The 17,827-nt window shown below is 43.0% G+C and overlaps 1 protein-coding gene across 3 annotated transcripts in view; it reads right to left on the minus strand.

Moving 5' to 3' along the window:
• Nucleotides 1–1,242: 1,242 nt before the first annotated feature.
• FAM53A (family with sequence similarity 53 member A) overlaps nucleotides 1,243–17,827 on the minus strand; it is a 62,964-nt gene continuing 46,379 nt past the window's right edge. For all 3 annotated transcript variants that reach the window (XM_066573014.1, XM_066573013.1, XM_066573015.1), the window contains one exon: nucleotides 1,243–2,733. In XM_066573014.1, coding sequence (XP_066429111.1) covers nucleotides 2,449–2,733 — 285 coding nt within the window. In that variant the 3' untranslated portion in view covers nucleotides 1,243–2,448. The remainder of the gene's footprint in view (nucleotides 2,734–17,827) is intronic.

Below are 17,827 nucleotides of genomic sequence, written 5' to 3' on the forward strand. Positions count from 1 at the left end.
AAACAAATCGCAGCACGCTCCATTTCAGTGCGGTTCCCATATGGACGCCTTCCATTGACGTCAATGGAAGCCGTCCGATCCGTGGGGCGTCTGCAAATGCATTGCGAACAGGCGTCAGATTCCACGGGAAAGCAGGAGTTTAAAAAAAAATAACTGTACTGTGCATGTGCGCCGGCCGGCACTTCCGCAGTGCAGAAAAAAAGAAGATCCAGATGGGTACGTGCGATTGCCGTCAAGTTTGGATTCTGCTATTGGCTCCCTCATGCAGAATCCGATCTGCCTGTGGACGAGCTCTTACACAGCAGTATAACCACTATATCTAACATGCAGTTGCCGTCACACGGTGCCGACACACACTTGGTTTTCAGTCGTTTACAGATTCACCATGTGCTCCTAGGTCTGCGAACAATCCCTCCCAGCTGTCGTTTTTCCCTTTCGGTTAATACTTTGAGTCGTCCATTCTTGGTTTAGGCGTGTTACGTCCCTCTCTCCTCCACCTTGTGATCATGCAAGTCCAAGTTGATCTGGCTTTTAGGAGAAATGTTATGAAACGGTAGTCCACTAATGTGGCAACCAACAATGATACGTGTAAAGTCTTGGAACGGGGCATGCCAAGCACAATAAACTATGCCCAACTTCTCCAATGGTCTGCACCTTATGTAGCATGATTCAGGACTAGAGATGAGCAAGTATACTCGGTAAAGGCAATTGCTCGAGCGAGCATTGCCTTTATCGAGTATCTCCCCCGCTCGAGGCTGCATGTTCGGGTGCCGGCGCGGGGGAGCGGTGAGTAGCGGCAGTCAGCAGGAGGGAGCGGGGGGGAGAGGGGGAGAGAGAGATCTCCCCTCTGTTCCGCCCCGCTCTCCCCCGCAGCTCCGTGCCCGCCGCCGGCACCCGAACCTTTCATCTCGAGCCGGCAGGTACTCGCTAAAGGCAATGCTCGCTCGAGCAATTGCCTTTAGCGAGTATACTCGCTCATCTCTATTCAGGACACATGACATGCTAATAAGGCATGATCCATTCTACTATTAGGGGTGTCCAAATACTTTTGATATGATCGTGTATACGTATAAACACCTTGTGTAAGGTGTACCCAGTGGCCACTGTCTCAGTAGTTGGGCAGCTGGATTGACAGCCTACAACCAGATACCGCATGGCCATCACAGACTCAAGACTTCACTAATTAGGCGGAAAACCCCTGTCCTATCATTCGTAAGCAAATGACCACACAACACATGCAAAGCAAGTTCATTTTTTTTATTAATTAAAGGACAAATTGCCTTCTATTGCTGAGGGGGTGACCTCTTCCTGTGGAATTGATCGTTACTTTACAAAGTCCCTGTCTAAAGTTCAAGTGCTCCAATACATTCTTTTTTTTCTTTTTTTTACTTATTTAGAACAGTAGGAAAAAAAAAACAAAACCAAAACATAATAATGACCCACAAGGCAAGTAACTGCTTGCGCTCATCAATGCATGGAATACAAATCACCATTGCTTTGTTCAAGGCAGAAAAAAAAATTACCCAATTAAAAATTTTGGGGGAGGCCCTTTTTTTTCCTTCATGAACCTTTAAGGTCACTAATACATTTTGATCAATGTCTATATATATATAAAAAGAGCAAAAATAAAATTGTACATGTTTTGCAACCGCTTACTATATATATAAAAAAAAAAAAGTGTGCGGTTAATTTTGGACCAACACTAGACGCCTCGTGTCGACTATTTTGTTTTTCTGTTTCCTGTAGAACTTTAAGCTCTTTTTCATCAAATATAGAACATATACCTGCACCAGAATCAAGGCAGATTGTAAGTTATAGAATGCCCTTCCGAAAAATTCATTTTCAAAATAGAGATGCTTTTTTTCCCCCCTAGAATTGTAAAAGCTGTAGAAATGCAAAAAAATATCTTTTTTAAATTTTTTAAATTTATTTTTTTATTTTTATTTTTTTTTATAAAGGTTTCCTTGAAACTTCTCTGCCGTCTTCTCTCCGACGTATAGCAGCCTAGTATGTGCGACGTTCGCAAAAGTAAACAAATTGTACTCGCTGAGACAAACACACCCCGCAAAAAGTGAGGTTATATAATTATGAAAATAGCTTAAAATAGTAGTCCTTCCCCCCCCCCCATCTGTGTATGTATTGAGCAAAAAATATATATTTAGGCACTCGCTGTCAGCACTTGTAGGTACAGTTTCCTCTCAACCTGCACTGGAAACCGGTTGAGTACATTCACATCTATTTAGCTTTGTACGTAATAGCCCCACATACTAGGCCGCGCAGCTAATACAACTGGGTGGAAACGACTTTCTTAACGCTCAGTCTTTATCTTGTCTGTTTCATTAACTAAACAGGTGACTAGGCCACAAAGTCTTTCCACTAGGCGAGCAATGGCAACAGAAGGCACACTTCTACCGGGGAGGATGCCTTTTCTTACAGAGGCAATGAAATTCAATTGTTCTCTATTTGTTCCAGATCCAGCTCCTCGCAATCTATAGGAAATTCGCGGCCCTCGGTGCTCTCACAGTCACTTAGGTCTTCCTCGCTTTCGCTCACGGATGCCTCCCTTAAGCAGCTGATGAGGCAGCTTCCGCCGTTCGTGGTCTCCTTGATGGGACTTGAGCCAGGAGTGATGATATTCATATGGTCATTGGAATCGCAAGGGGAGGAAACAATGGTCTTGAGGTGGGGATCTTCTTCATCTTCATAGTCCAATGAGCACAGGCTTTTAGAGGTCTGCAAAAGACAAAAAAAGGACCCTTAATAAAAAAAAATAAGACATGCGATATTCCAGTATAGCAGTATTATTTAGACATTGTACAGAACGGTTATTAGATTACTTTATGTATGGAGTGGTTATTTGGTTACTGTATGTGGGTATTTCCACACTGTACGGTGCTTCTCGTTAAGGCTTTGTGTGGTTTTGCTACTGAAAGGTGTTTGATAGAGTTAATCACCTGCTGTCAGTGCAGTGCCGGACAGTCATAGGGAACCTGAGTGGAAGTTCCATAGCTGGTTTCACTCCCATTGAAATTAATGAGAGCTGAAGTGACTATTCCACTTCTGCGTCCGACACCAGTGTTAGTGCCAACTTTAACTACCATTGATTTCAATGGGAATGAGGCCAGGCATGGCATTTCCATCAACGGACCTATTGAACCGATAGTGGGCCAGGCAGTAGGATAGATCATTAATAGCTTTTGCCCAGAAAACCCATTTAATGCCATTTTACATTGCCCGATTACCAGGCAGAAATGTTTCTCCAGATGTTTATTCGCCCAATCGGGCTATGCAAAAAGGCCAATGGTGAGCCAACTTTCGGCGAGCACAAAAATGCTCACTGATCGACTGCACAACATCCTATGTGAACAGCCAGTTTATGCACTGAGGATCGATCATCCCAGTAAGCAGACTCACGGCCCATGTAAAAGAAAATTAGGTGTCGACATGTTTATTGGCGCTCATTATATTGAGCTGAGAGTTCGGCTGGTGAGCACCTTTATACACTAAAGCACAGGGTGAGCATAACAGTCTAATTTCAATCTATCCGTTGGAAATCAGGGTCTGATTTTGTGCTCACCCTGTATATTGCATGTGTAATAAAGTCCTGTATGTAGTAAAGCATATGGCTGAAAGAACTAAAGTAAACCACCAACTAGACTATCAAAGTTTCTACAACATTCAAATTTAACCACCAAAAGCTAAAAAGGCCATTCTGTGACTTCTGCTCCCACCCCGAATATCGTGAGCACCACAGATGATTTCTATAGAAGGGCATTTTCGGTTCGTGTCTATTATCCTCACATGGAGCCGGTAGCTGTGTGAACGGCATCGGCATCCTGAAAGGCTGTTATTGCTATTTCAGTCTAAATTGGCTTATAACATTTACATTGAAGAGAGGATTAATTAATTCCCAAATTATTTCTAACCAACTTCTATTTCATGTGCTGCCAGATCTGCTGAAACGGTGAAGCTTTGCAAGGGGATTATGTAAAGCGTAAAAGAAAAATCACTTGCCGGCCAACTCGGTACATAAAACCTGATTTAGTATTTGCACAAGTGCTTCTGGACTTAAGAGGGGAGTGAGCAATTTTTAAATTGAATAGAGTATTAAGTTCGGCACACGGATCCCTTGTAGCCCCCGTCCTCTTCAGGCAGATTATTCCGGCTAACGAAAGATACAGCCCTTCCCTTTTTCGTGTGTGTACCTTGTATTCATGTACGACTGAAAAATTGTGAAAAAAATGGTGCTACCAAAAGGCTCTTGCATTTTCGGAAGTGTCACTTAGGTCCAACTTGAACATTCCATAATTACTATTTTCAAGTTGGCAAAAACTTTAAATTTTGACAACTTTTTGAGTCTTTTAAAGTATGACCAATTTAGATTCGTCCGACTATATCTGAATTAGGTAGCCTTCGGGAGTGAATTATAGGTGGCACGGTGTCCAAAATGTCCAACTAAAAGGACACATTATATGATGGGTGAGGATCACCAAAAGTTGATGTAAATGTTTCAGCTGCAAAGGTCAGTCCAAGTTGTCTTAAAACACCCAATATATGGGTGGTTGACCCACAGATATCTCACCCACAATCTGACAAGTGAGACACTGACTTAAGACTCCACCACCCTGGTTATTGGCTTCCAGCTATCATTTATCCTATTGTCCATATTAGCCTATGTATGGAACAGCATTGTTGTCTCTGATCATGTAAATTCCCTTTAGCAGTAAAGCCAAAAGTTAGTAAGCCGGTATGTATGTTTAAGCCACCCTCAGCTACAAACACCGTGAGTCCAAGGTCTGGCATTGATATTGCTCTTCCTGTTCCACCCTGAAGGATGCAGTTAACAGGTGGAGAGCCATATTGGCAGCAAACCACTATTTTTAACATCTTTATGCACACATTAAGACAATATTGGAACAAATCCCTCAAACATGAAAACTAAACAAGCCGGGCATGCACCAACAAGAACTCAACATAACTAATGTAAAGTAGAGCAGGTCAAACCAACGAGACAAAGGCAATATGTTCTGGGAAAGAAAACATTGTCTTTTAGAGTATTCAGATAAGATTGTTTCTAACACATTTGGGTATGGCAGATCTAACCTAAAGTGGCCAAAAAGACTTGACCACATCTCCCCACTTCTGCTCCTCCTGCCCTCTTACAACATGCAGACTAAGCATGCCCACACACCTTAAAGAGTGGTGGTTCATCCAACTGCAGTTTCCCCCGGCTCCCCCCAAAAAATTAACTCGGCTGATGGTTCAAGTGCTTAGTTAGTTAAGCCACAGCCAGACTGTCCTGGCAGCAGCTTATCTCTCGGGAAACAAAAGAATCGGGTGTTAAGATTCTGTGCCCCCAATCTTCCTTCCTCCCGACCTCCTCTGTCGGGGGAAGTTCAATCGCCTGATACAGAGTGTCGTTGCTCTTCACTGTAATGTGTTGGTTTGGACGACTAAACTCTGTTTGTGGAGGTCTTTACATAGAAAAAAACTGCAGCATCCCTCTGTATGCACCAAAATACAGCATTATCATAGACTTAAGCAACCCTCCAATCCCAGGACAAAAATTTGAAGCGATGGCATAAACTCGCAATCTTCCTTCGTGCCATTGTCCCCCAGATCTCTCTTGTTCTCGAGGTTCCTATTACATCTTCCAAGATGGCAGCTGCCATACGTAAGACTATCTGATGCATAGCCAGCATTCGTGGTGCGTCGGTAGTTTAAGACACTACATGCTGCTCTGATTGGCTAGTGCTGGCCAACGAAGAGCAGCATGAAATGCTTAAGACTACCAGACTGCACCGGGCAGGACTAGCTCCAGGACCATTTTAGAAGAAAGCAGAGGGGCCACGGGAACCAGAGGCTTCAGGGAACAACAGCACAAAGAATTAATGGGAGGTAATATTACTCTCCCCTCCAGTCCTGGGATGGGCTGGAGGGTTGATTTAATTTTAGGGGACACTTAAAGGTAGGAAAAAGGGTAACAGGCTGCTGGAAGGTGAGGAATAAGATAGATACAAGATTACTACAATTCATATAGTCACATGTACTACTGATTTATGTAAATAGAAATGCTAATAAGCATTCCGTAAGCTTTTGGTATTAAGGAAGCAATTGTCCCATGGCAAAAATCAGTAAACGCCTTAAAAAAAAGATGAAGATTAAAAAAACAGGAACAATGGCATTACTGAGAGTCAATATTCTAATAGTTCAATAACTGAAGACTTTATCACCGTCCCAGCAACGAGTAACATTTCATCAAGCTCATCCTTGATTTTTTACAGTGACCGCCAACACCGGCTATGTTGTAACATGTATTTTTTTTTCACCCACTCGATAGTTCCCTCTAGACGAAACTCCAAATCCATTGTGCAACCAAACTTCCTGAACATTAAAAACCCATTCTTTACAGTCAACAAGATGATGAACTTTTTGTCTACAAACGGGGCTGGCAGACTGCATGCAAAATAAACAGCTTGCACCAGGTCTACAAAACAGAAGAGATCCCGGGACTCTATTCAACCGAGGGGAACTGCAGAGTCAACGGCACTGCCGGGCAAGAAGAACTGCAGGCGTATAATTGGCATATTACTCTTTGACAGCCGAACAGAACTTTATCAATTGACCAGGATTACATTCTTCGTCATGACAGTGAATTACAAGAGCATCTACTGTTTGTTTGTTGGAATGTTAACCCTTGTGTGGCACCATGGGGTTTTAATTGATCCCAACCTTGTTCATTGCAGATCTGCACTTTGAAACTGGTACCACGCGAAGGTTAAAGTGCAAGTCGGAGAAGATCAATTGGATTTGCTATATTTTTTTTTGCAAAACCAGCTGTTGTGACTTCTCAAAGGAAATGATTCTGCTCTAGAGAGCTGTGAAGATAGACTTTGCATGTATAATACACAAGTCTCAGCCACAGATTGATATGACATAGATGGGAGATGGTAGATTGGTAGACTAAAATGGGCACACATTACATAAGAGATTGAGAGAGATGTGATGAGATCTCAGATTGACAGACATCAGATAGACACTAAAAGGCCAATACAGACATTTCTCATTTCACGATTGGAGCTTCTCTGTATGGAAATTAGTCACGTGACCACAGAGTGCAACATAAAATCACGTGCCAAGTTTTCCGTGGATCGGCTTCAGTGTGAACACACATTAGAATGGGAAAATCCAGCAATCTGAACAACTTTCAACAGGGCATGGTCATTGGGTCTTCGATTACCCCAGGCCAGGATTTTGATATACTGCCAACTTTGTAGTGTTTTCTCATGAATATGCCGAGGATGCTGCAATCATCCAGCAGAAGGGGATTGTATGGACGTAAACAACTCATCAATGAAAGGGGTCAAAGGAGGATGCCAAGAATCATCTTGACAAATGGATAGCAAAGTGAGTTGCTGCTAAATAAAATGCTGGTGATCCAACTTACATGTTCGAACACACAACTCGTCGTTCCTTAGCACGGATGGACTATTCCGGTGCCATTGCCGTCCAAGAGAAAAAGACAAACAAGACTCCAGTGGCCAAAAGAGCACAAAAATTAGATCACTGAGTGGAGGAAAAACATTGTCTGGTCAGATGTTTCCAGATTTCTGTTGCACCATGTTGATGAGGTCAGAATTTGGTGTAAGCAGTATGGATCAATGAACACTTCCTGTCAAGTGCCAACCGTTCAGTTTGGTGGAGGTGAAAATGGAGCGGGGAATGTTCTTGGCGCAACCTGGTTTTTAGGGACCTGTGGATGGATGCCACAACTAATAGCTTCGTTTCTAAAAAAAAATGTCTAACGCACTACTAAGTGGGGTCCCTTATAAAGTGGCCATTTAATGTATATGTGATAGTTGGTGGTTAATGTATGCAAATCTAATTATATATTGCCTTCCGTAGCGCACAATGGTTTTCGGTTTACATATTTCCTGTATGTTACAACAGTTTGACCGATCTTAACCCGGCCACATTTTGATCCCATAAACCTTCTACTGGACTTTAAACTACTGCATGTAAAAATATAAAAGTTCCACACAACACACTACAGAAAACAACTTTCCCTTCAAACATGGACTGATTATTCCCTTTCTTTTTGAACTTTTTGATACGGTCCAATTGTCAAGCAAGCCGTTGGCAACATTTTATGTTAATGGCTAAATTAAATTACCAAAAAAAAAGAGAGAAGCTCATTCTGGGTTCATCAAGTCTGAAGGTATTGTCTGCGAAAGAAAAGTTTTGAAGCCTGCACATACAAAAACCTCCAGATGGAAGTAGTCCAACCTTCCCTGGACACACAAAAAAGTTCTTTGCTTCTATGGAAGGAAGAAAAGAAAAAGCAGAGGCATCTAATGAGATGTCTTTTCTTGTGCAAACCCCCGAAAGCTCTCACCCTGGAGCCTTTCATTTACTGTGAAGACATAGAAGTAGTACAGAGCACAGAGGCTCACTTCATTAAATGCCATTTTGGGCCTAATTTCACATTGTGATCTCCTCCTCTGCCGTTTTCTAAAGGCTACAGAGCAGCAGATGCTCGACGTGGATGCCACCTCCAGAAGCGGTTTCATTCAATGTTCCGAGAAGAAAGAGGCTTCAAGCTTTCATTCAGAGCTAAGTACCCCCAGTGCGTTTGTTCCTGTCGGAGCACAAAGTGTTGGCTTGTCTACAGATCACTTTTGATTCCTGATTATCATCTCCGCGACTGGCCCTTAGTGCTATCGGCTTTCTGGTTTTTTCCAAAGCCTGCTGGAATTTGAACTCTAAATGGGTATCCTCCTAGGCAACAATAGATAAAAAGGAGGCCTTTGACTGTTCAAGCGTTGCCAAAAAGAATGGGGCCAAGCCTATCCTAGCGGAGTCCTGTCAAGCACGGCACACACTTCTCATTTCGGCATGTCCTGGTTGCAAAATAGCCACTCATTCAACATGGACAGTGTCGACTCGGCCATTCAAAGAAAAAGAAAAAAAAAAGAGGGGGGGGGGGGGGGGAGAATTCCTCAGGTTGTTCACAAACCAAATGTTGAACCGGTGAATGGATAAACTTGCTAAACCATTAAATAGCATCAGAGCCGCCCCCCCAAGCTTTGAGCCCCGGAGGGATTTATGGCCGCTTTCTCTATGCGGAGAATGCAAAATAAACATTAACACTTAGAGCCACGCTCTGCATAGTTATTGGCACATGCCATCTGTGTTCCTTGTTTGATGGACTTTGTCTAAGGGGGCAGGAACACCCAAAACTATCCCCCCTCTGCAGAAATTCCTGTTCAGCAGGGGTAATGGTGCAGATGTAACCATGAACTTCATTTGTAGAAGGTCTCGACCATAAACTAATATGCATTTCAATACTTATCAAGCAGACTTTGGAAATGCTATTAAGTTGTCCAGAATCAAAGAAAGAATCATTTAGGGTGAGACTTCCGGGGAAAAAAGAAAAAAAAAAACTTTGGCAAATTTTCAATCAAATGAATCGATTGTGTCTCTTTGAAGTATCTGGCAACCATGGGACCAAGATTCATGAAGACCATGGCTTGATCAAGCAACAGACATGACTCATCCCAATCTTCAAATACACCTTTTGGAAATGGAAACCGGTACGGTTTTACAAAATGAAACTACAGAGGATAAAGAGTGCCCACCTATAAGAATGTATTTAAAGGGGCAAGTGCAATATCGGTCCGAGAAAATCGGACACACATCGCGCTCATTTACATACGTGCGATGCATTTTGGGTGAAAAACACTCAATATGCACCAGAAGTACTTGCGTTTTTCACACGTTTGGAAAAAAAAAAAGTAAGTATTCCCAATAGTCGAAATTGAAATCTCACTACAGTTCCATGAAAATCACATTTCCATGCCAGCGCAATGTCTTTTCTACTCCCATAGGAAATAATTGGGGTGCCGAAAAATAGGATAAGTTGTGATTTTGGGGGTTTTTTTGGTCTAGCATTGTGGGTGCAGGCAGAAAAAGAAACAAAAAACCAAACGCTCATGTAAATTAACTCATTAAAAATAATGAGTTCTATCCGTGTGTAAGTCTTGTCATGCAATGCACAGAACTCACACGTGAGTCTTGCCAATGTAAATACAGCCTAAGGGTCTACACCTCTAGACTGATTTATAGACTTTCCAACCCCAACCTACAAGCTCTCAATAGGTTTTTTTTTTTTGTAACTTACAATGTATCCCATATATTGCTGCTGGTTCCTATACAGTTCTTACAATTCTAAAAATCCAACTTTTCAGTGAAGATCCTTTGCAGTCTCTAGGTAAAGTCCCCTGGTGCAAGCACCGAGTCACGACTGACTCCTTGGGTGACGTCATACTGTGGTGTGTCATTGCCTTCCCCAGTCATCTGTTACTCCCCCCCCTCCAAGCTGGGTACTCATTTTACCGACCTCGGAAGGATGGAAGGCTGAGTCAACCTTGAGCCGGCTACCTGAACCATGCAGGGATTGAACTCCCCCCCCAACCTTCTGCTGCCTTGATACTCTGCGCCACATGGGGCTCTTATGTAGTCCCTATGCCCGATCAAATTAACAAGAATGCCCATTAAGGGGTTTTCCGAAGAAAATATCCTCTTGTTTAAATAGTTTCTTTTTACACTTTCCCATCACTCTGATCCAGTTTGCAAAAATTCTCCCTCCCCCCCGGATAACCCCTTTAAGCTCCGTTGAATTACTACAGGAGCACAACATTGGAGATATATATATATATATATATAGGCCCAACAGCGGCTAAAAGAACACTCAATGTCCAACATCAAGAATAGACATGCCCATGAAAAAAAATATTGTCGGGATCACAAAGGTCGTACAACAAGCCTAGGCAAGAAAAAAAAATTCCAATTGGGCAAAAAAGTTATTGACAAGTTTAAAAGCAAACACAAAGAATTTGATACTCATCCAAATATGACACACAATTTTTTTTCCCCTACCGAATGTCACTTTGCCCCTCTAGAAGGGAACGCGCCAAGTTTCCCCCTCATTAAACCCATAGATATTTTGTAACAAGCACATTCTGTCAGGCCACACCACTTTTCTATAGGGGATGTGACAAGTGCCGGCAGCTGCTAGATCAGGCACTTTGCTGCACAAGAGATGAGATGAAAGGACAGCTGCCGTCCAGGGATGGGGCGCCCCTGAAGTTTGCCAAATTAACTCTTCAAACTCAAATTGATATTCTGCTCTTGGCGGGAGACCCAACATTGGTGGGCTCCTCAGCATGACAAGAGGGCGATGAATGAGGCGGCGGCAGGTCTTTTCAGTTCTGCTCCGAGTATCACTTTGAATACTTGCATACTAATTAAAAAGGAGGCGAACAAAACGAAATTGGGAAGTGGATGAATGGCGACTGGCATTAAAATGTTAAAAGGTGCATTGTTCAGGAAAATATGCAGACTTTAAGACTGAAGATTTAGAGGTTTAAACATTTTATCTCCAACAACTGGAAGAAGTCCAAAGGTTTATTTCAGATCCAAACTTGAAAAACTTGCTCATAAATTTAACCGTCGGCCGTGCCAAAAACTCATCTTGTTCTGTTAAGGAGTGCTGTGAAAGCCAGATCTGCTTCTGAGCTCTTCTATGTGCTGAGTCTCACTGACCAGTTTTGAAGCCTTCATAGATCTGCATAGTGCCTGTTCTCCTGTTACACTTTATGTACATATACCTTAAAGGGCAATTATATATATATATATATATATATATATATACACACACACACACACACACACAAAACTTCTGACATGTCGGTGACACGTCAGAAGTCTTGATCGGTAGGATTCAAGTGCCGAGAACCTACCGATTGCTAAAACAAGCCCCGATTTAACAGCTGTTCAGGCTCCCGCTGTCACCGGCAAAACCCATGTAGTAGCCAGCGTTGGTAATTGGGACCATTAAAGTCAACGAGAGTTGCACCTTCAATTACCAGTTCCGGCCACTACAGAAGGGACAGATCTGCTTCCGCTCTGTACCCTATGTGTTGTGGTGCTGACAGCTGCTACCCAAACAGTTGACCGGTGGGAGTCCCGAGCAGTGGACCCCAGTCAATCAGCTACTGATGACCTATCCCTGAGATTAGGTCTTCAATAAAAATTGTTTGAAAAACCCCTTTATCATTTTTCATTTTAATGTCTCACCATTTAAAGGGTACTTGTCTTGGGTGTACATGAGGAATAACACTTTCTGGGCATTATAGGACTCGTATCATGCATTTTTTCAGACTTTCCTCTCTACAGGATGTAGCACGGATTCATAATCCTCTCAGGACTGGTGAGTGCTTTTTTTCCCTATATGGTCTCTGTAACACATCATGTAGGACAATGTACAGCAAGACTGAGCAGTGGAGATGTGAACAGTAGCAGCCAACTCCTCAGCTCTTGCACTACGTGTTTGAGTGTATCTTCCTCCTTTCTGCTCTCAGGCAGTTTAATGAGTATGACGACTCATTTCCTGCTCCCCTTTTCAGCTGTCCATGTATCTCCTGATACTTGAGAACTGAAAGTGGACAGCAAACTAGAAAACTAGGAGACCCCCTAGTGGCCATCACTTGAGTGATTTTTCAAAGCAAAAATTGGCATTTTAGGAAAAGTAAATAGGAGCTTTGCTAGTTATCACACAGGCTATGATATGCACACAAGTTGTTTACAAAGCTAGTGCGCATTTAAGAAACCTGCTTGCTGTCAGTGAATGGATGCCACGTTCTCCTGCAGAAGCACCTCTCTGGACTAGAACACCCCCCGATTTATCTAAGAGAAAACTAGGGCAGAGCAATTTCCACTGACCGCAAACGAAGACCTTGAAAACATCAGTGAATTAAAAGTATGTTAGAAAGTTCTAAAAACTCTTCCTTGTGCATCTGCGGAGCTAAACGATCCATCCTGAGCATGCTCTAGTCAAGCAATTATCTTCTGAGCACATAGGAAGCAGCTACAAGTCTTGAGCTGGCAAAGTTTGGCATGGGATCAAGTCAAGAAAAATCGGTCGGCACATATGGAAGGGAAGTTTGCACCCTTTGATATCAGCCTATACATACTGTGGAGTACAAACAAGGCAGCCTTTGAAGAGGTAATCAGCTCTGCTGTCCTTTATGCAGAACCTCTGCATTTCTTCATCTGTTCTAGAGATAGGCACTTTGCAAAGTCTGGCAGTTTGTGCAGAACGCACCGGGATTACATCTCGTTTCCTGCAACGTAACTTGCACAGGCCTCATAAAGCAATCTGCAGATAACACGTGTCCCAGGCAGCACTGTACATGCTTAGCCCAGCTGCCTCTTCAAGTGTTTACTACGTGCCCTAAATAAGCACTACCCCCCCCCCCCCCCACTCCTTCCGAAGGTTTCTGAGAACCTATCATAAAATATGTTTTTATTTCCCCTTGAAGTTTGCCACCAACGCATCCCGCTAAATTGAGCTCGGGGTAATAAAAGCACAGGCCGCCCTGTCAATATAATACTCTGCTCGGAGGTGTTCCTGTTAGGACCTCTTGTTTTGGTCACTGTTATGGCAACGGGCTTTCCTTCCAAGGTCTCCAACGAGAGATCCTGTGACTGACATCTTGCTTCATCTGGTCGTTAATGCTTGTTATTACTATAGCATTTCTGTTTAGTCATGATAAATTAAAGAGAAGGCTGTCAAGGCGGTGAAACTGGAGTGGACAAAGTTCTAGCGGAGGAGCTGGGTGGCATCCATCTGCTAAGACAGCGACACATTCTCATCTTCCGTGTGACTTTACAGCCGGGATCAGACGCTCCTAAGAAGGTGCATCAATTAGCTCTTGAAAAGAAAGACAATATCCTCCTCATCTATGGGGCAAATGTCAAAGATTGAATACCACAAGAAAGTGCCCACAGCAAAAAATAAATAAAATGGGGAGCCCGACAGGGTGGCCCCTACCACATACCCCTCATTTTAAGTACACAAGGGTTTGGGGCTTGTTATCCTTCCTCACTATCCCCTTTGAACCTTTTGTAGCCAAGGAGCCAAGATGATGTGACTTGTTGACCCCACCCATGAGGAGATTAGGTCTAACTAAATTGAGGCCTTACGCTTAAGGGCTCATGTACACGGGCAGGTCAGATTCTGCATGTGGGAGCCAGGAGCAGAATCCAACCCTGCCTGCAGCCGAGTACCCCGCTTTCCCAGGGAATCCGATTAGTTGACTGGCAGAAATCCCATTAGCAGACCCTGACGATTGATGACCTATCCTGGGGATAGGTCATTAATAGTAGAGCGCCAAAAAGCCCCTTTAGGTCCTATAGCTGCCAAATAATCTGACTGTGGTTTGAAGTGGAATAACACTACCAGGACACCCAAAAACTTATTATGCATGGATTTAATACCCATACTGTCCAACTTGATTAAAAAAAAGTTTGGCACGTTCCCCTTCCCATATTAAACTCTACAAAAATAGGAGCCATGACAGCCATCAATGACTCATGTTTCAGAACCTGGTCCTGGACCCAAAAAGTCAGCATAGAATGTCAATTATTTAACATGCTACAATTTGGGGTGAAGTCCATCTTTAAAACCTGTGTACCCATAACCTGTACATTATAATTGAAGAGGTTGCCCCAAGACTACTTTTAATGGTGGTCTGAACCGCTGGGATGCTAAGACGGGCCCTTATTGCCCGTTTGCAGAATGCGTATGCGTTATTCCTCTAGAGATAAATGGATGCACTTGAAACAATCGCCACCATCATCCAGCCCATTTTACCTGATGCAATGACCAACGTGTGAACAAGTAGTCCTATTTTTTGGAAACGTGATGTCATCAATTTCAAGCTAGCTCAGTGGCAAAGTTTCTCCCCCTCTCCCATATGCAAAACTTCAGCATATGGCAATCCGGGTCAGCATATGGCTCTCCAGCCTTTCCACTACAACTCCCTGCAGAGGATGGCATGCTACGCATCGGCCAGGGGGTAATTACTTCATACACAATTCAGTTGCCATTTTTTTCTGGATCTGACCCTGGCTCTTGCCGGGATGAAGTCCTTCATAAAAGCAGCAAAAAAAAGTTAATTTTTTTTCTACACCGGTCATTGGCGAGATCCAGCAGACTCCCATTGTCCGTCTGTTCAGACACAAGTGACAGACACACACTAAACTTAGAACCTTTCATCGAAAACAGGAGGAAAAATAAATCTGGAGGTCCATTTTTCCAGCTTCGATACAATACAACTGCAGACAGCGGACTCTGCCTATCGTAGATCAGGAAACGAGGGGTGAGGCAAGTGTCCGTGCCAACAAAGTGTCAACAGTATCCATAGCCTTTAACCCTTTCCTATGGCAAAATTCATTCAACACCACAAATTCCATTAAAATTAAAACTACATAATGGTTGTAATATCAGAATAGATGGCCGGGCTCCGAAACGCGTCAACTATGTGAAGAATGCTGCCTCATTGCTATCCAGGTGCTATTTAAGAAAATTCCTAGAGATTTATCCAAGTAGCTTGAAATAGTGTTGGCGATTATGTGGGGTAACTTGGCACTGAATCGCACGCACTGTACTGAAAGGCTGTCTAGACTCAAATCTACCATGATTAATGAATTTGGCAAAATCTACACAAGTTGGCAAACAATTCAGATCAAATACAAAACTATGCGCAGCCCTTCACTCACCAACTTCAAAGAAAACAAGTGCGGGATGCCAACACTTCAGGTTCAATGCTTACAGGGCGTTTCCACCTTAAATAAAAAAATTCACCTGTGTATACAAGTCCATAAATTGTGATATTCCGCAAGTTAATTCCATTCCGTATTTGGTTTCGGCAAACATTGGCTGACACTCAATCCCAATATGGCTGCCATTACTGCCCACCCAAGCTGTATGCAACGATATGGAGTTTCTCACAGCACAAGGAGGCAAGTCTGAGCTTGACAAAGTCTTGAAAAATGGGATGGTAACCCCTAAAGGATTTGTGATGGCAGCCATGTTTGTTTTGGTCCAGCTTTTTCACAAAATGAACAGTCAAAGAGCTAACAGAAGGAAGTAACTCAAGGACCAACCCTTTTTGTTTTAGTTTTTGGTGGCCTTGCTCTTTAAAAAAGTTCAACCTGCTCCAGGTAAAGCCGGCATTTGAGACAATGGTTAGGACTATGAATTTTATACAACTTCTGGAGTGGGCTCATTGTTTGGGGTCAACAAGCTGGAGTATGCAGAACACAACCGTGGAAAATCACAAGATTGCCCGAGCCAGCAATCTCATTTGTTTATCAAGGCCAGAAATAGATAGAGATACAAGGACAGAGCAGCAGAGGGGGGATATAACATTGTAGTTGTCATAGAGAAAGGAAAGATGCGGCACCAAGAAAAAAAACCCGTTAACGGGTGATCTTGAGAACGTTCTTATGCACTATCTCGAAGGAAGCCACCAACGCAGTATAGAGATCTGTATCATTACAGTAAGTTCTCATAGCTCAATTGGACCAAGGATCATATCTGGAGGTTCTGTGAACTTAATCACCATTGAACTCCTCATATAAAGTATTTCAAGGCTCTCTCTACAGGTTCATGGACTCTAGTCAACACTATGTTCTGACATGTCAAGATGTGGAATGCCAAATTTAAGGGTTTCCCGTAGTACTTTTTTTTTTAAACTGACAGAACCCCTTTAAGCCCCTCTAGGAACCTGAAGTACAAGAGGGTTTAATGATGGACAGTGCCGAATGTGTGCTGAGACATCTAACCACACGGCAATCCTTGAACTGGGATCTGCAGTTTCAACATGCTATACTGAACGGCCCAATGGTGAGTCAACGGTGGTGGTACTCGTCTTACAGTAGTTGCATATACAAGGATCTTTGTTCCAATACCTGGACGAGGTGCAACAATTCAGGAGCGAGGAATGTCGAATTAGTCAACCTAAGAGTTTTTTCTGTTGTGTTCTGTGTATATACAGGAAGAGGATAGTGCAATAAATCAGATTATATAATCGACAAAGAGGAAACCGGCCTCTAAAACATCTGACTCACATTTTAGATATTCCTACAAAGCCTGTCATGTTTCCAAAACAGAAACGGATTCTGCTTTGCTAGCACAATCTGCCCCCAATATGAAACGTGGGCATTTTACGCACTGCACCTGGCTCTACCGTGACAAAGCCTGGCCAGCCCTACTACTCTTTCAGTTCCGAGACGTCTAAAGGCCGAGAAGAAGGGTCATGTTACACCTGTCTGCGTGCTCAAGACGCGCTCTGCAGTTACAGGGCCAGATGAGGTTTTCGTATGGGGACTTCTCAGTAGAACGGCAGATCTGCACGTCTTGTAGGTCAGAGGAGTGGAGGGGTGAGGGCATGCCAGAAAATACTCTGGACGTCTTCTGATATTTCACTGGGAGAGAGAGCGAACATAAACAGTTATGTTTGGATTACAAACACACATTAACCATGTGCACTGCAAGAATTCGATAGAGGAAAGTCCCAAATTAGTCATTATCCAGCCCATTTTTACAGTATCTTAAAAGGGCAAATCCAGTCTTTGATGTTGAAAATCAACGATACACCAAATGCTCCCACGGAAAACCAAAAAAATGGATTTTCAAAAATAAAGATTTAGCAATATGCAACTTTTTGAATGTCCCTTCCAATCACTAATGGGAGTACAACATTTTTATTCTCTTTAATATGGGAAGGGCTTTCTACCATACTCTTTTTGTTGCCCCCTGCTGAGAAGTAACATTTTTGGCTACTAAAGAAGGGTCACCACATTTTAAGCCTACTTAAAGGGGTATTTCCAAAATTGACTCATCACCTATCCACAGAGGCCCCCAATGATCAGACTTCTTACCTATCCTGTGGATAGATCAAGTTAATTTTGGGAATAC

This window comes from Eleutherodactylus coqui, chromosome 7 (genome assembly GCF_035609145.1).
Source record: "Eleutherodactylus coqui strain aEleCoq1 chromosome 7, aEleCoq1.hap1, whole genome shotgun sequence".
NCBI classification, from domain to species: domain Eukaryota; kingdom Metazoa; phylum Chordata; class Amphibia; order Anura; family Eleutherodactylidae; genus Eleutherodactylus; species Eleutherodactylus coqui.